General features: G+C 53.2%; 2 protein-coding genes across 2 annotated transcripts; both read left to right on the forward strand.

Annotated features, from left to right (window-relative positions):
- Positions 1-7830: 7830 nt before the first annotated feature.
- LOC104036655 (antigen-presenting glycoprotein CD1d-like) lies at positions 7831-9769 on the forward strand. The gene is made up of 6 exons (XM_009490334.2): positions 7831-7915; positions 8227-8484; positions 8658-8939; positions 9046-9330; positions 9437-9533; positions 9709-9769. Exons 1-6 carry the CDS (start codon positions 7831-7833, stop codon positions 9767-9769), a joined length of 1068 nt encoding a protein of 355 aa, XP_009488609.2.
- Positions 9770-11589: 1820 nt separating this feature from the next.
- On the forward strand, positions 11590-16378 carry LOC104038039 (antigen-presenting glycoprotein CD1d-like). The gene is given in 6 exon segments (XM_075714250.1): positions 11590-11692; positions 14601-14918; positions 15486-15595; positions 15597-15768; positions 15881-16165; positions 16278-16378. Coding segments are annotated over 6 exon segments (1089 nt in total).
- Positions 16379-18645: the final 2267 nt, after the last annotated feature.

Genomic DNA, 18645 nt, shown 5'->3' on the forward strand with positions numbered 1-18645 from the left:
GCGAAACATATGTTTCTCAGACATCCACACCATGGTGCCCAGTATGACACAAGACATTCAGAAAGCCTGCACTGTTCTAAAACAGCATCTGAAAAACATATCAGGTATGCAAGTGCATCTTAAAGACAGTTAATGTTCATATTAGGCAAAGGAATCCCACCCTACCACCTATAAGAGAGGAGAGAATTCATCTAGGACATGCAGGCAGCCAGAATGTCTACATGTCAGCTGTTCATCCTTGGTTCCCTTCAAAACTGGTGGAGAACCAGTCAAGGATCTGCCCTGCCAAATGCAGTTTAAAACAGGGCAGTGGAATGGCACGCTTAGGTACCCATTTCTTCAGGTAGGTATTTACCTGGAAGGTGCCTAAAGTTAGATAAGGTGAATCCCAGCCTAAAATATATGAAGAACCATATTTCTGAGATAGCAAGGAGGAAACAAGAGCTGTTCCTCCCAAAGGCTCACATTGCAGACATCTTCTCTCTGATTCAGCTCTGGCTGATTGGAGGAATGGTCATATACATATGTTCCCAGGTAGATTATCACGATGAATATGGCAAAGCACATGCAGTCAGGAAAGGAAAACATAATTCATCTCTCCCCAGAATTTTTTTTTTTTTTTTAAAGCATGCACAACCTCTAATGCTATTGCTGAATACCCTTGCAGACCATAGGAAAGTCATGGAACCATAGCTCCCCAGCAGTTTATTATCCTGGGACTTCCCAGCTCTTGAGTAATACAACTTTTACTCTTTTTTCTTTTCTTAGTTCTTTATCTCATCATAATAGGTGTGGAGTAATTGCTGGAGGTGACTTAGACATTAGACTTAGATCTACGATTTCAAGAAAGGCACAGCATTGAAGAAGCTGTCCAGATGAAATGCAGCTGGATGCCAGGAATCTATCCCACAGGGAGTTCCCTAAGCCTGCAACCTTGGATGTCGGCAACATCAGGGGAGCCTGGTGCACTGGCTCTAAGGGGAGTTGCCCAGAGGGAGGAGTGGTGTGGAGACACTACAGCCAAGCTCTGTGATAAGGGACTCGGAAGAGGACCACAGCACCAATAAGCTGCATAATTGATACCCTGAGCCAACAAACTGTCATGATTTTGAGAAAATACGGTCCTTTTGGTAAACTTTGCTCATTATAATATCATTATAATACCAAAACACACCTCCATCCCAAAACCTACCTGCCTCCAAGGTGAGACCACTCCTCACTGAACCTGCGCTCTGAATTTTTCCGAGCCTGTACCTTTAAAATGAAGTGAGAAAGTTTTACACCAATCGTAACAAAAGTATGTATGACTAGAGTCCCTCAAGCTCCACCTGCAAGGTAAAAATACTATAAATTAGACTAAGAGAGAGGGGATGTTGGGGAAGATATCATCGTGTACTACTCTGACCTCTGGGATCAGTCGACGGGCTGAGCTTCTCTTCCCCCCCATCGGGACGCCTTTGGGTAAGAATCTAACACTTGGTTATACCAAGTGCCTCCCCGGGAAACTTAGAAACCTCTATAGAGTCACTTTTATGTCTTTTGATGCATCTGTGTTATTCCAAATCTTTGGTATTTGCATGTGCCTTGCAGTCAGTGAATTTATCACCGGTAATCCAAAGAACCTGTGTGTCTGTTGCTTTAATAAATTGCTTTGATTTATTGGTCTAGCGTGATAGTGGTCATTGAACGTGACCAGACGCTTCACGTGTGGCCGTGATAGTTCATGCAGCATGACTAGACGAAAGGTGCCTACGTTATTTGTGAATCCGTAATCGTGATAGTTCAGTGCACTGAACGCGACTGGACTTATAACGATAAATTGGGTACCTTCCAAAGCCTCTCTTGACGCAACAATAGGCAACATTGTAATCGTCATGGCTTTACATCTGGAATGTCATCTCCAACACGCATGTATTTTTCCCTGGGGTTGTTCTTCCTGGATATAACATATACCTCAGTCACAGTCCCCGAGTTGTTCTCCATGCTGGTAAGTGGGAATCAGAGTGTTTTGTTAGCAATGTCTTGCAGTCTTATTTATTCTTTATCCTTGGGATAGTTGAGTGTTTCCTACTTGCAGTGACAGATACATAGCCATATGCTACACCCTCAGGTTACTGTCACAAGTACAAGAACAAGCACCCGGATCATGCTCCTTTGCTGGATTGGAGGCTGTCTGTCACCTTTGGTGCCTGCCGTTTTACTGACTGATTTACCTTTTTGTGGCTCCAGTGTAGTTAACCACTTCTGTGACCACTGTTGCAATTGGCATGTGTTGGCAGATATGTGATGCAAAAGTTGATGTTGATACTTTCTTCTCTGGTGATTTTGGGCACCACCTTCCTCTCTATTGCTATGTATTACATCTATATTGTCATCACTATCTTGAAGACCCCATCTACTGAAGCCTTCTCCACTTGTGTTTCCCATCTCACGGTTCTCTCATTGTGTTGTGGGGCAGGGATTTTCATGTATTTGAGTCCAACAGCAAGGACTTCCTTGAATATGAACAAAATTGTACCAGTGGTATACAGTGTAGCCACTCCCATGTCGAATCCAATGATCTGCAGCCTATGAAATCAAGATATGAAGAAGGCTTTGAGGACAATGCTTATAAAAAGAAAGTTGGGAAGGAGGGGTTTTGTGTAGCTAATTAGAGAAGAAAAGAAGAAACACTTCCTTCAATAAAGGGTAGATACCCTTTGTTTCTTAATCATCTGATAGCAGAATTTTCTGGGACAATGCTTTCATCTCCAGACAACTAGACAAAATGGGATGAAAGTGCCCAAGAGGAAAGAAACATGCCTGAGGACAAGTTGTTATCACTCACTGTGTTATACTGAACTGAAGTCTTAGTCATTGTCAGATGCATTCCCTTTCTTTTTTTTCTTTAACATTGCTCTCCTTTACCTGCTTGAAGAGCCTCAGTCACCCTGCAACACAGAATGGATTGGTCCTGAGATTTCTCCCCTTAGGTTTACAGCATGTTTAAACTCCATGGTTAGGATTCATCCCTTCTTATTTTAGGCATTCATGGAAAAGACACATAGGTTTTATTTTGCTTGTTTGAACAGATTTGTCTAGTGTGCTCAGAAAATGCCCCTGGCTATCTGACATGTCTGCTTGAGGCTGAGAGCAATGATAGAGGACCTATAGGAAACTTGAAATGCTTTGAAGCAGGAAAAAGATGCTGAATCACCTAAAGGAATATCAGACACTTCTAGTCTAGGGCCACCACTCCATTGCTAACAGATGAGACATATGAGATCAACCTTTCAGTAATTTCTTCCCAAGCTTTTAGAAGGGGTTTGACTCATTTGCCCATGCGCTGGTACCTTGCACCACTTGCGATGTCCTTTGGTGTCCAAGGTCAGTGTGTGGGACTGGGAGAAAGGACATGTGAGACCTGGCCTTCTGCAGTAGTAAATCAAGGCCATGCTAATTATCCTTGGGTATGTCAAAAAAAAAAAGTCTGCAGTTAGGAAATAGTTTGTACCTTTACAGTTAATATTTAGAAATAGTGACTTGAGGGGATTAATCTGTTCCCCAAGCTTTGACACCTATGCTAGTATGAGACAACTTGTGTTTTTGAAGTGAATGTTTCTTCCACTAAAGTAGGCTGGCTATAATAATCTATAATAAAGACAATGTTGATTGGATAGACAATTCACACCTACCAAGGTTTCTGGGACCTATATCAGGAATGGTAAGTGCAGTCATCTACAGCTGTTAACAACTGTGAAATATCCAACTTGGAATAATTATGTTTCTGTGTTTGTTGAGCAAACTTTAACCAAGAAGTATGAGGGAAGCAATTAAGTGCTGTGTACTACCAAACCCATTCAAAGTTTGGTATGTGCTAATAAGAGAAACAGGGCAAGCTGTATCATTATGTGAAATCACCTACAGTAAGTTTCCCCCCAACCTGAGGCACCTCATTTTGGTGTCTAGATGGTTTTAGGTCTCTCTATATGAACAGAAGAAAGGCATCATTAAAAAGCAAAACCAGAGAGGGGTGGAAATAAAGAGGTTCATCTTCTGTACCAATAGGCATGTTCACATTTTGCATGGGTTTGATCACCTAGGGTCCATCAACACTTAGTGGAGAGAGGCAGCCAGTTCTCAGATATGATTCATCCCATTCTTGAGAAAAATAATTCTGAAAGTGCAAGGCTTCTCAGCCTAAAATGTATCAGTGGATCAAAGCCAATTTGACTAGTTGGACAGTCCAGTTAATGGGATATAAAACCAGTTTATTTTTTGCATCACTTAAACCCCTGGGAAAAATGTCTCATTTCACAAAAAGGAAAAAATAACTTAGCATCACTGAGGACAAAGAATCAGGTCTCCAGCTGACGTGAACCTGGTGTAGCTCCAGCAAAGACCAAGTGGCCAAGATTTACAAATAAATCATTCTTCATGTACAGAAGCTTCCTGGGCATTCCTAGGGTAAACCCACTGCATTCCATTGACAGCTATGGTGTCAAGGACAGGCTGCTCTACAAGAGAAGGTGAGCTAGGAACTGAGAGTCACAGCAAGGGAGGAAGGTTGCTACATCACCAACAAGGAGCCAGGAAGTCAAAGCAAACTCAGGGTAACAATCAGATCTGGAGATTGTAACTAGCACCAGCCAGGAGTCCAGCAATCACCCAGCAAATCTGAGGTGACAATTCAGATCCAGCCAATGGGACAGGACTGGTGTCAGGAATGAAGAGGTACAAGACTTGCCACAGACAGAACTGCAACATAGCTCCTGTGTAGCACAGATGAGAGCCAAGGACAAGATTCTCAGTTAAAATCAGTTCCCAAGTGGAGGTGGGCTTATGACTGTGTTTCTTATCTGTTTTTTAATAACAGTTGTTATCAGCAAGCCATCCTTAAGCTAAATTAGAAAAGTGGAAGTGCACTGCAGTCCCTCATAAATGTAACTTCTATCCTACTATGGTGAATATGCACCAACTCCAATAAAATCTCAGCCAAATAGTCATCCAGTTTAAGTCATTGTAGCTGTACTGCAGTAAAGAATTGTATCAGGCATAATTAGCAAGGTTTTGGGGAGTTGGGGGAGGAGGAGGGCTACCAGGGTGATCTCTGAGGAAGGAGAAGTGCCCTGTTGCTGATGATGTTTTGTTCCAGTCAGCTCACCTCCTTTGAACAAGAGGAGTTAGTGGCACTTCTGTGACAATGTATTTAGGAAAGAGAATTAAACACCCAGAAAAAGGAACAGTAAGGTCAGAGCAGTAGGAGGTACTCCATGGAAGAGCAGGTACACCCCAAGGGGGCTGTGGCCTAAGAATAAGACCATGCCAGAACAGGTGATTCCCCAAAGGGACTCCAGACTATAGAGGACCCATTCTGAACCAAAGGAAACAAGCAAGAAGGAAGAAGCAGCAGAAGAAAAGTTTAAGGAATCAGGAGTGGCCAAAAGAAATGGCTGTGCACTGAGCACAACCTCCCATGCTGCTGCCACTGCACCAGAGTAAATAACTGTAACCTGTGATAATAATGAGGGGATTGGAGACTAGAAAGTGGGAGGAGAAGAGTCAGTGCCATCACATGCGTCCGCACAAGCTAGGTGCTTGCTCCTGCCCTATCAGCTACTCAGCCACCAGTGACCTCACATGCACCTGCACAAGCCAGAGCCCTGCTAATGGCCTATCAGCTGCTCAGCAAGAAGTGACGAACAGTCACCTTAGGTGGGACCATGAGTACAAATGGTCACCTCATAGGACTGCGTGGCCAAATGTCCCCCTACCCCTTCCCTCACTGGCCCACTCCATGGCTGTACTTTGCCATCCCACCAGCCAAACACTCTCCTCTGACCCCAGCACTGCTGGCCCTGCCAGGAGGGATGTGGACATTGTGGTGGCATGGCCAGACATCCCCTGGGTGACGCCAAGGTGAGCTGCTGGGGAAGTGGGACTGTTGGTGCTATTTCTGGGCCCACCAGGCCACCACAGCATCCCTACTTCTCCATGGGACAGCTCCACGGAAGAGAAGGGGTTTGGTGTCCTTGTGTCCCCATGTCTGACTCAGTGTCATGGGGTGCTGGAGCTCAGCCCGCAGCAGCCCCATATAGGCCTTCCCCGTGTCCCCACCACAGCTGGGGACATCCAAGATTAAGACATGGAGCAGGGACACCTGGTCCCAGTTGTGCTTGGAGGGGTCATATGGCACCCTGCCACATTGCAGCAGGGACACCTAAGCCCCAGTTGTGTTTGGAGGTTATCGGGGTGCCCCCCCCTCAAACTTCCCCATGGCTGTGGTTTCGCTTCTGCCTTCATGCCCAACATGGGCACCCCAGAAAAGGGGAAGAGAAACTGCAGGGTGAGGGGAGGCACCAGGGGACAGCTGGGGAGGAGCATGGGTAGGGGACATTGTCGGGGTGAGGCCGGCTCTGGTCACCCCATTGTCCCTCCAGTGCTGGACACTGGTAACAATGGGGACAGAGCAGGGAGATGGTCCCCACCATTCCTGTTCCCATGCCCAGGGGGCACTTGAGAAGGAGGACAGGGTTCCCCACCAAAGATGGTGGGAAGGAAAGGGGAGTACCAGGCTGCAGCCCAGCCCCAGGCCCTCTCCTAGGGGGAATTTACAGGAGAGTTGGAGCTCCCCAGCACAGTGGGGTGCAGGGAAGCAGTGAGGCAGCTCCCAGGCCCCGTGGCATGGATGGAGCTCCATGGAAATGAGGAGGCTGTTCATCTACTGCAGCCCCCTGGAACAGGCTTCAGGGTGGGGAGACTATGGTCCCATCCCTGTCCCAGGTTGGGAATCCTACCCAGCCAAGTGCCACTGCTCCAAGGGTCTGATGATTTTCAGTGGGAAACAGTCCCTTCCAGGCCCTGCAGCCCATCTTTCTCCTTGGGGACCATCACAATACAGCTGCTCCAGCCCATCCACTTCCAAACCCCGAGGAGCTCCTGGAGGAGATGCTTCCTCCAGCCCTGCCTACACCCATCCCCGACCCCACAGCCATGGGCCGAGCGGGAACTGCTTGTCACCTCCTCCCTAGGGAGCTCCTTCCCCAGGATCAGGCCAGTGCTGCTGAGGGGTCAGGGGCTATCACCAGCTCTCCTCACTCTTGCTCCCCAGACCCATCCATGGCCACGGTCTTCACCTGCATGCTTGGTCCAGCTCTGCTCCTGCTGTTTTGCCACATCACTGACTTCTACCCATGGCCCATCAGCATGACATAGTTGTGGGACAGCCAGGAGGTGATAAAGAGGCACAGGACCAGTACACAGCCTGGGGGCATGGGGAGCCCAAGCATGTGGCCAGGCTGTCAGAATGGGTTTCACCTCACCTGCAGGCAAGACAGGCATGTTGGGGCAAACCCTCCTGATTACGTAGGCACCACAGAGAGGATGGAGATGTCTGGGCTACACAGGGCCAGACATGCTGGGCATGAGTGACAATGAGGGACATTCCCATCAGGGTCAGTGGATGCAGCCTACAGCCAGGAGGTACCTCCACCTGTAATGGAGGTCGAAAAGAGGGGTTGGGTCATCTGCACTGCTCAGATTGTCAAGGTGCTGCTGCAGCCATGAGGGACCCCTCCTACAGCCAGTGGGATGGCCTTGCTCCCACCCAAATTCCCCCAGCACTCACAGCCATACTCAGGGTGCCCCAGACCAGCCCACCCCAAGCAGGAACCTCAGGGCCCTCCCCAAAACCTCAATGCCAGCCCCATTGGCTGCCAGGACCACTAGCACCAGTGGAGCTGCCCAGGCAGTCACCCTGAGGAGAAGCACGTGGCCACATCTCTCATAACCCCTTCCTCCTGTTGCTGCACCCACTACTGCACTCTCGGGGCCTCGCTGCTGGCTGGCACCATGCAGCCCCCTCACTGCTGCCTCCTCCTCCTCCTTCTCTTCTACTTCCTCCTCCTCCTCTCTGGGACATGGGCAGACCTGGAGGGTAAGTGGGAGCCCTGGCTCATCCACATCTGTTCCCATGCCCTGTGGGACCCCAGGGCTTCCTGCTCCCCACCTGCCTTGGGCACTTGCCTCCTCACCCCTCCTTGTCCCCTGCCTCCACACATCCCTGGCGGGGATGAAGCCACCTCAGGTGGGTGCAGGGGGTGGGAGCTGGGGCTGCCAAGGATGCAGGGGACTTATGGGGGGCCCACAGGTCCCTGCAACATTGAGGACCCATCCCTCAGCCCCTCCACTTTCCCCAGTCCTCTCCTCCCACTCCCATCTCCCCCTGTTGGTCCCTGTCTCATGTAGGGACCTTCACTATCCGGCTGCTCCAGACCTCCACTTTCCAAAACACCTCTTTCGTGGACACAGAGGGGCTAGGCCTGCTGGAAGACATCGAGCTTGGTTCTCTTGATAAGCACACCTGGACCATCCGCTTCTACCAGCCCTGGGTGCACCCAGCCCTGCCCCGCAGTGACTGGGACACCATTGAGAACATGATCAAGATCTATTTACAGCAGTTCAACCACCTGATCAATGAAGGTGCCATGCAGAAGGATGTGCCCTGTGAGTACCTGGTCTTCTCTGCATCTCCTCTCCGAACAGCATTTGGGAAGTGGGGAAGGACCCGGCAGTGCTGGTGCTGCACCAGGAGATGCTGACCACGTCTGCAGGAAGGCAGTCCCAGGAAGGCAGTCCCAGCCCCTCATGCAACCTCTCTCTCCTCTCTGCCCCTCCAGACCCTTTCGTGGCTCAATGCATGGGGGGCTGCAAGCTCTACCCCAACAGGACTTCCCGGGCCTTTGCCTATGTGGGCTACAATGGCCAGGACTTCCTCAGCTTCAACGCAGACAATGCCACCTGGCTCCTTTCCCAAGACACCAACCTGTCACGGTATGTCCAGGCCGTTCTCCAGAACTATACTGCCTTCAGCGAGCTGGTGGAAGTCCTCTTCAATGATACCTGCGTTGACGACATGGAAGTGTTTCTGCGCTATGGGAAGGCAGCTCTGGAGAGACAAGGTGAGACCACCCTGACCCTGGCACGGCCATCCTAAACCCCCACACACACTGGAGCCAAGTGGTGCCCCACTGGGGCTCCCCTCACCCCTTGGCTCTTGCCCCCCAGAGCCACCTGTGGCCACCGTCTTCGCCCGCACGCCCAGACCAGACCAACTCCTACTGGTTTGCCGTGTCACCGGCTTCTACCCACGGTCCATCAGCGTGGCCTGGCTGCGGGATGGCCAGGAGGTGCCACCAGGCCCGGCGCTCAACACCAGTGCCATCCTCCCCAATGCCGACCTCACCTACCAGCTCCGCAGCATCCTGGCTGTGGCCCCCAGTGATGGGCACAGCTACGCCTGCCGCGTGCGCCACCGCAGCCTGGGCACCCGCAGCCTCCTCATCCCATGGGGTAGGTGCCACCCCTGGGGACAGGGATGGGGGTCTTGAGCCGCCCTGCCCCACAGGATGGGGCAAAGCCAAGAAAGCTCATGGCAGTCTCTGCTCATGTTTCTCAGGTAACTCAGAGGTGGTGCTGATTGCAGGGCTTGGGGCTGGGCTGCTGGCAGCAATAGCTGTGGCTGCCATCACGGCGCTTTGGGTGTGGAGATGCAGGTGAGGCCCTTTCTGCCCCATGGCACCGCAGTGGGAGAAGAGGGGAGGAAGTGCTGCAGGGGATTGCTGCACTTAGGAGCAAAGCTCCTGCTCCAGTGGCCCTGCCGGCTGTGGTCTGCACCCCCATGAAGTCTCTTCCATGGAGTACCGATGAGCCATCTCCCTCTCATTTCAGAAAGCACCAGCAAATGGAGGAATCAGAGTCCAGAAACTCCATCCTGAGCAAAGAAGCTTAGCCCAGAAGGTCCTTCCACCACCCTCACAGGGACAAAAACTCTACCTTTTTCTGTGCTGACAAAATTCTGGGCACTGCCGGGTATGAGATCAACTCAACTCAGAGACACAGGGGGGTAACCTGGGGGGTTCCTGACCTGCTTCAATTGGCTAAGCAGACAAGGATGCAAGTCTGAGACCTCCTCACTCATTACACATGATAACCTCTTACCTCGTGGCACTACCCCATGCACCCACTGAGGCTCTTTAGGGCACCCCAATGCCCAGTGGCAATTTCTCCAAGTTCTGGTACAATAACAGATTTATCAGTAGGTCATAAGCTATGCCCTTCTACTGTCGCTTTCTAGCATTTTTTCCTAAAAGTTGCCTTTATTAGTCATATTCCAGAAGTATTTGTGCTGAGACTGAACTGTTCTACACAGACTAACAGCACCTGGCCACAAACCGTTTTACAAAGTGCTGAGTAACACTGAAACTCTGATGTAATCTGTGGGAGCTGCAGATGTGTATAAAATGAAATTAAAACATTCGTGTTTTTGCTAAGAACATGTGCCTTTCCTCAGGATTGTGGATGAGCTTGGGAGGTTTTGACCAGCTGCAAATGGAAGATGGAGCACCACTGAATTATTGGTGCTTATTGCAGGAAACACCAAAGCACAAAAAAAAAAAAAAAAAAAAAAAAATTAAAACTGTGTTTGTGCATATATAAACATGTTCTTACATATTTCATGGAAATAAGCAACTGTTCACATGGGCGTAAAGTGCCTCCAAGCCTCCCAGTTAAGGAGAAAAAGGAAGCCAATCTCCCATCAGAGACAGCGGAGTTCAGACAGGCATAGGAAGGAATTTAGTTTGTGCTTCCAATCAACCACACACTTGAACGTGCAGCTTCAAAAGGTTTGGTTTTACAGGACAACTTCCTGGCAAAGTTTCGCAGGAAAAGTCTCTGGCAGCGTGTGCAAGCCAGCTATCAGCTGAGTCAGAAGAAAACCTGGCTGGCCTGTGGCCACATCCACCACAACTCTGCTGGGGCTGGTTCTCCCCTAGCCAAACCCTGTGAACCACAGTGCTGTGGGGCAGGACTGGATTCCCCTGACAGCCAGAGTCACCAGCCAGCACTGTGGAGCTCAAGGATCTCACTGCAGGAGTGATGTTGAGTGTCTCCCAGCCCTTGCTGAGCTAGGACAGACAGATGAAACTTTCAGCTGAGGGCATGGCTCACCTCGGGGCTGGGAGCCTCAGCACCAACAGGGCAAACAGGGCAAGACATCTCCCAAATGGAGTGGAACACCCTGCAGCACTCATGGGACATGGCAGGATGAAGCTTACCCCCCAAACCTGGAAAGCAGATGCAGCCGGTGAGCAACCCTGGTAAGAAAAGGTGGTCATGTGCATGACATCCCAAGAGACCCTACAATAACACACACACAAGCACCCAGCATTTCCAGAGGTCTCTTCAGGCGTTTTGACCCAGCCCAGTGGGTGCTGGTGCCCACGCACCAAATGCAGCACTCAGAGGCACTGCAGCCCTTCCCACCCCACCCCAACTCACCCAGGCATGGTTCTGGGTTTGGGGAGGTTACAGCCCTCACCTGAGGGGGGACTACAAATACCAGTGTTACCTGTGGGATCTGTGAGGAGCAATGGTCACATGAGGTGGAACTGCAAATTCCTACAGTCACCTGGGCGGGGACAGTGAGGACCAGTGGTCACCTGGGAGGACTGTAAGAACCAATGTCACCTGAGTGGACTGTGGGGACTAATAGTAACCTGGGGGGTGACTCTGAGGAACAACGGTCACCTGAGGGGACTGTGAGGACCAATGGTCTATGTGGACAAACAGCCTTCTACCCCTTTTGGTCATTTGCTGACCAAAGGAAGTGACAATATCAAGGAGGAAGAAGTTGAGAACTCTGCTACAGCAAGTAAGAAAGTGCAAAAAGCCAACAAAAAATGAGGATAAGTATATTCAATAGAAATGATGAAGAGTTAAAACAGAATTTCTAGTCCTCTGCAACAGTGGGAGACATCTGGAGAAACTTCAGAGGGGGCTGAACACTTTAGGAGCACCTGCAAAGTCAGATGCCTGCTCCTGCCCTATCAGCTACTCAGCCACCAGTGACCTCACATGCACCTGCACAAGCCAGAGCCCTGCTAATGGCCTATCAGCTGCTCAGCAAGAAGTGACGAACAGTCACCTTAGGTGGGACCATGAGTACAAATGGTCACCTCATAGGACTGCGTGGCCAAATGTCCCCCTACCCCTTCCCTCACTGGCCCACTCCATGGCTGTACTTTGCCATCCCACCAGCCAAACACTCTCCTCTGACCCCAGCACTGCTGGCCCTGCCAGGAGGGATGTGGACTTTGTGGTGGCATGGCCAGACATCCCCTGGGTGACGCCAAGGTGAGCTGCTGGGGAAGTGGGACTGTTGGTGCTATTTCTGGGCCCACCAGGCCACCACAGCATCCCTACTTCTCCATGGGACAGCTCCATGGAAGGGAAGGGGTTTGGTGTTTGAAGGTTATCAGGGTGCCCCCCCCCTCAAACTTCCCCATGGCTGTGGTTTCGCTTCTGCCTTCATGCCCAACATGGGCACCCCAGAAAAGGGGAAGAGAAACTGCAGGGTGAGGGGAGGCACCAGGGGACAGCTGGGGAGGAGCATGGGTAGGGGACATTGTCGGGGTGAGGCCGGCTCTGGTCACCCCATTGTCCCTCCAGTGCTGGACACTGGTAACAATGGGGACAGAGCAGGGAGATGGTCCCCACCATTCCTGTTCCCATGCCCAGGGGGCACTTGAGAAGGAGGACAGGGTTCCCCACCAAAGATGGTGGGAAGGAAAGGGGAGTACCAGGCTGCAGCCCAGCCCCAGGCCCTCTCCTAGGGGGAATTTACAGGAGAGTTGGAGTGTCCCAGCACTGTTCCCACAGCCATAGGCAGGGCAGGAACTGCTTGTCACCTCCTCCCTGGGGAGTCCCGTCCCCACGGTTAGGCAGGTGGTGCAGGATAGGCAGGTGGTGCAGGATGAGACTGAGCTGGAGGTGCCAGAGTGGGGGTCCAAAGCAGCCCTTCTCTCCATGCAGGGATGAGAGGATAGTGGCCATCTTTCTCCAGTCAGGGCTGAAACCCAAAAGCCATCATCACCTCCCTTAGAGCTGATGCATCCCACAAGAACGGGGGTAAGGTACCATCAGTGGGGAGAGGGAGTCAGGGGGACCGAGGTTGGGTCCTCGAGCACCCATTTTCTGCTGGTGCCATTTCCTGGGCCTCCCTTTCCCTGCACTCTCCTAATGGCTGGTTTCTCCCCAGCCCCAGCCTGTCACGACACTTCATGCTCAAGACTTTATTTTGGCTTTCCTCCCTCCCACACGTCCCCAGCCCCCAGTTCGGGACCTCTGGGGCCCACCCCAACATGTCTGCACTCGTCCCATTGGCGGAGAGCCACCGCTGTGACTGCTGGGATGGGTTGAAGCATGGGACCCCACAGATACTTCCTCCTTCCACAGTCACTGCTGCTGCCACTTCAGCCTTGCTGTATGCACCATGCAGCCCCCTCACCTCCTCCTCTTTCTCCCCCTCCTCCTCCCTGGGATGTGGGCAGACCCAGAGGGTAAGTTGGAGCCCTGGTTCACCCCAACTGTTCTCACCACCCTGTCAGAGGACCCCACAGGTTCCTCAGGGGAGTCATGGCCAGGCCACTGTACCCTGCATGGTGGGGATGATTCCCAGCATCAAAGGGTCATCCCCCGCTGTGCAGCACCCAAAGATGCCTGCCCACCCTCTCTGTTCCTGCCTCTAGCTTGGGGCTTCATGCCCAACTCGTTCCAGCACCGGGGCTTGGGCACCCAAAAAGAAGTGGGGCCAGGGGTCCCCAGACAGGCCTGGGGTGTTGGGGTCCCCCCAAAGGTGCCTTCCTCCTGCAGGGAGCCTGTGGGGACCAGGAGGGTCTCAGCTCCATGTGGTGCTGTGGGCCCCTTTCAGCCTTTTGTTTGTTGGGGACCTGCACCTGCAAGAGGGTGTTTTGGGTGCTGCCATCACACAGAGCGTTTCACCACAACTCTGTGAGACCTCACATTTCCGGGGGGGCAGAAGCAGACGTTGGAACACGGGATTGATCTCCGGGCTGGGCTACTCTCCTGCCTCAGTCAGGGTTTGATCTTCTTGAGCTCCTGATGCCTGGGAACCCCCAAACCTGGACAAAATGCCCTTTCCCCTCCTCCATCTTCCATATACTCTGCACCATGTGCAGGTCTCTGGCATGGGTGCTTCTTCTGGGGGAAGCATTACCCCAAACAAGTGCTGAGGTGCCCCCCACTATCCACTCCACACCACAGACAGCAGGTGCTGGGCATGAGGGAGGCAGGGAGGGGAGGGGATGAGGTGCCTGAAATTCTGTACGGGAGAGAAATACCTTGTTGAAAGTAAAATAGAGAAGGAAAAAGAGCAGTGGGGCAGAGGAAGTTCAGACAGGAAAGCAACCCTGAGCAGGCGAGGAGGTGGGAGTCCAGCAAAGACATGTCTGCGGGGCTGCACAGGCAGGGCCAAGTGCAGGCTGCTGGGGGTCGCCGTGGTGTGGGGTGAAGAGCATAGAATCAGAATAATTTGGTTTGGAAGGGACCTTTAAAGGTCATCTAGTCCAATGCCCCAGCAGTCAGCAGGGCCATCTTTAACTAGGTCAGGTTGCTCAGAGCCCCCATCCAGCCTGACCTTGAATGTTTCCAGGGATGGGGCATCTGCCACCTCTCTGGGCGACATGTTCCAGTGTTTCACCACCTTCATTGTAAAAAATTGCTTCCTTATATCTAGTCTGAATCCCCTGTTTCCCCTTCAGGCCCCCCACTCATGTCTTCTTTCCTTCAGCCCTTCCCATCCCCATCTTCTTTCCCAGCAGAGTCACAGGTTTTCCAGCTGCTCCAGACCAGCTTCTTCGCCAATGTCAGCTCTGCTGAGGTGTCCGGGGTGGCTCTCCTGGGCGATGTGCCCATCTTTGCATTGGATCCCACCAACTGGAGCATCCACTTCCACCGGCCCTGGGCCCGCCAGGCCACAGCTGAGGGTGATGCGGAGAAGATCATGTCGCACCTCAAACTCTTTCTACGCAATATGATCCGATATGTGCACGAAACAACCCAGCAGGTGCAACTGGACTGTGAGTATGGGGACAACCCCAGCCAGAGCCCTAGCCCCTTTCACAGGTTCTGGCTGTGTCCTCCTCCCCACCACAGTGGCATTTGTGGGTTCTTACAGGGTGCAACGGCTCCTGAAAGGGTAATGGGAAGTGCTGCGGCTGATGGGGCACATGGCTACCAGGCACAGGGAGGGCAGCACACCAAACCCACACCTCAGGGCTCCTGCCATCTGGCATGGTGGAACCCCTCTGCACACCAGGGAGCTGCCACCAAATTTACTGGGCAGTACAGATCAGGGAAAGAGAAAATTGGGGGCAAATATTCTGGGGGACAACGGTCTGTTTGAGCAACTACCCCGTGCTAACTGACCCCATATCCACTCCTGCCTTCTAAGGGGACTGAGGGCTTGCAGGGTGTCCCAGGGCTTCCTGAAGCATGGCACCATACCCTGCTGCCCATTGCACCCTGCTGCCCATCACACCCCACTGCCCATCGCACCCCTGCACGTGCCTCCAGCCATATTCTGCTTTGTGCCACCTATGTCTCACAGACTCATGGGACCTGACCACCGGCTCTGCCCTTGGCAGACCCATTGGTGGTCCAGATCCATGCAGGCTGCGTGCTGCACCCCAACAGGACAAGGTGGGGCTTCATGGATGTCGGGGAGGGTGGCAGAGACCTCACAGCTTTTGAGGTGGAAGAGGCAGCGCTGGGAGCCCCAGCAGCCATCCCCACTAGCAGAGTGGGTCAGCAAGTCCCTCACCAGCAAGAAGGCCACCACAGGGCTCCTGGAGCACCTCCTCACCATCTCCTGCCAGAGCCACATCCTCACCCTCTGCAGGTACGGGAGGGCAGCTCTGGAGAGACAAGGTGAGACCACCCTGACCCTGGCACAGCCACTCCAAACTCCCCCCCCAACACTCGGGCCAAACAATGCCCCCCCCACTGGGGCTCCCCTCACCCCTTGGCTCTTGCCCCCCAGAGCCACCTGTGGCCACCATCTTCACCCGCACGCCCAGACCAGACCAACTCCTACTGGTTTGCCGTGTCACCGGCTTCTACCCACGGTCCATCAGCGTGGCCTGGCTGCGGGATGGCCAGGAGGTGCCACCGGGCCCGGCGCTCAACACCAGTGCCATCCTCCCCAACGCCGACCTCACCTACCAGCTCCGCAGCATCCTGGCTGTGGGCCCCCGTGACGGGCACAGCTACGCCTGCCGCGTGCGCCACCGCAGCCTGGGCACCCGCAGCCTCCTCATCCCATGGGGTAGGTGCCACCCATGGGGATGGGGTGCAGGGTGCAGGTAGCAGCCAGTGGGCCCAGCTCCTGCGTGGTGCTGCCACACTCACATGGCCACCATCTTCTCCCCCTGTCCCAGAAAACCACAGCGCAGCTCCAGCTGTTGGCATCACCATCACAGTGCTGCTCCTTGTGGCCGCAGCCTCTGCTGGGGGTGTTTGGTGGTGGAAGTGCAGGTGAGGTCGGTCTCCCACCGTCCGCTCTCAGGTTTATGGGCCGATGGGTCAGGCCAGGGGTTGCAGCGGCAGCAGGTCTGCAGGTATGAACTCCCAGACCCCAAGTGAGGCTCATGGTGGCTCCACCTTGCAGGAAAGGTGACGAGGCCACATGGGAGACCCGAGAATTCATCATTTGAGGCCTGGCTGCCTGCCCAGCAATGAGCTCCCTCGCCACCGGCTCTCCCTGCTTATCTCATCTCCCATCCCTGACCCATCAGCACCAACAGGGGGTTTGCTCTGGAAAACCACTTCATTAAACAGCTACAAACTTCCCCAGCTACACATGGCTCCTGTGGCTCTCACCCTCATTCCCCCTCATGAGGTCCCCCAGGAAACCCCACCAGCATGCTGCAGAGACCTCACATTGCGGCCAAGAAGACTCTCCCTTTTCCCGGACACTGGCTGATCTCCCCTGGCATGTCAGGAGAAGCGATTCCTCTGCCAACCTCTCCCACATCTCAGCATCTCCGTGGCCAGTGTCTGTCCCTGGCAGAAGGGCAGTGACAACCTGGGGCCAGACCAGCATGGGGCTGCTGAGTGGGATGGGGGATGGATCATGACACAAACTAGGGAGAGATGGAGGGATTTGAGCTGTTTCACTGTGGAAAGAACAGGAAGGGAGGAGCCAAGTGACATCTCCAATCCCCTCACATGGGGAAGCATTTCAAGCAGGTGCAAAGCTGCTCCAGCTCCAGCGCTGATCTCACCCTCTGTCCAGGATGGTTTTGGGTAGGAATCTCCTCCACTCCTGCCCCCATGCCTGACTCCTGCCCCTGCAAAAGCTGGAGGGATGGGGGACAGTCACCCTCCCAATATGCCTGACAACCATGAAAGAGCCATGCTGAGGCTCTGGGGGACTCTGTCTTTGAGCAATATGGCCCCAAGAAGGGTGGTGTGGTGGGTTGATCTTGGCTGGCTGCCAGGTGACCACCAAGCCGCTCTATTGCTCCCCCTCTTCAACTGGACAAGGGGGAGAAAATACGACAAAAGGCTCATGGGTCAAGATGAGGACAGGGAGGTCACTCAGCAATTACCATCATGGGCAAGGCAGACTCAGCTTGGGGAAATTAATTTAGTGCCAATCAAAATCAGAGCAGGATAATGAGAAGTAAGAACAAATCTAAAAACACCTTCCCTCCACCCCTCCCTTCTTCCTGGGCTCAGCTTCACTCTTGACTTCTCTACCTCCTCCTCCCAAGTGGCACAGCGGGATGGGGAATGGGGATTGCCGTCAGTTTATTATGCATTGTCTCTGTCACTTCTTCCTCCTCACCCTGCTCCAGCATGGGTCCTTCCCATGGGCTGCAGTTCTTCACAAACTGCTCCAGCATGGGTACTTTCCATGACGTCCAGTCCTTCAGGGGCAGACTGCTCCAGCACAGGTCCCCTGTGGGGTCACAGGTCCTGCCAGGAGCCTGCTCTAGTGCAGGCTTCCCACAGGGTCACAACCTCCTTCAGGCACATCCACCTGCTCCTACGTGGGGTCCTCCATGGGCTGCACAGGCACCATCTCTGCTCCAGTGCCTGGAGCATCTCCTCCTCCTCCTTCTTCACTGACTTTGGTGTCTCCATAGCTGTTTCTCTCACATATTCTCACTTCTCCCTCCCAGCTGCTGCTGCACAGCAGTTTTTACCCCTTCTTAAATATGTTATCACAGGGGCGCTACCAGCATTGCTGATTGGCTCAGCCTTGGCCAGCAACAAGTCTGCCTTGGAGCTGGCTGGAACTGGCTCTGTTGGACATGGGGGCAGCTTCTGGCATCTTCTCAAAGAAGCCACCCCTGCAGGCCTGCTACCAAAACCTTGTCACGTAAACCCAATACTCTCTGGGGGTTACCATGGGACAAAGCGAAAGCCACCACGGGCTGGGCTCAGCCTAGTCTCCTTGCGTGTCAGGGTGCTGCTGCAGCCAGGAGGGATGATTTTGCAGCCACCAGCCAGAGTGCCCCAGCGAAGCCCTCTGCCAGCCACACCACCTCCCCCTGGGGACCACGCCTAGCCACACCCTCCCCAAAACCTCAGCACCAGCCTCATTGGCTACTGGGGCCGCCCCATGACACTGGCACAGCCAGAGCTGCCCAGGAAGAGCAGCCCTGGGGAGAAGTGTGTGGTCATGGCTCCCCTGGCCCCTTCCTCCTCCTGCTACACTTGCTCCTGCACACTTGCCACTGGCACCATGCAGACCCCTCGCCTCCTTCTCATCCTCTTCCTTCTCCTCCCTGGGACATG

The sequence above is a fragment of the Pelecanus crispus genome, chromosome 7 (assembly GCF_030463565.1).
Source record: "Pelecanus crispus isolate bPelCri1 chromosome 7, bPelCri1.pri, whole genome shotgun sequence".
NCBI classification, from domain to species: Eukaryota; Metazoa; Chordata; class Aves; order Pelecaniformes; family Pelecanidae; genus Pelecanus; species Pelecanus crispus.

Excerpts from the sequence above, each read along its gene's own strand:
- LOC104036655 (XM_009490334.2), top strand. The coding sequence starts at position 7,831 with ATGCAGCCCCCTCACTGCTGCCTCCTCCTCCTCCTTCTCTTCTACTTC. Across the intron at positions 8,485-8,657 it reads CATGCAGAAGGATGTGCCCT|ACCCTTTCGTGGCTCAATGC; the intron begins GTGAGTACCTGG and ends CTGCCCCTCCAG. Across the intron at positions 9,534-9,708 it reads CTTTGGGTGTGGAGATGCAG|AAAGCACCAGCAAATGGAGG; the intron begins GTGAGGCCCTTT and ends CTCTCATTTCAG.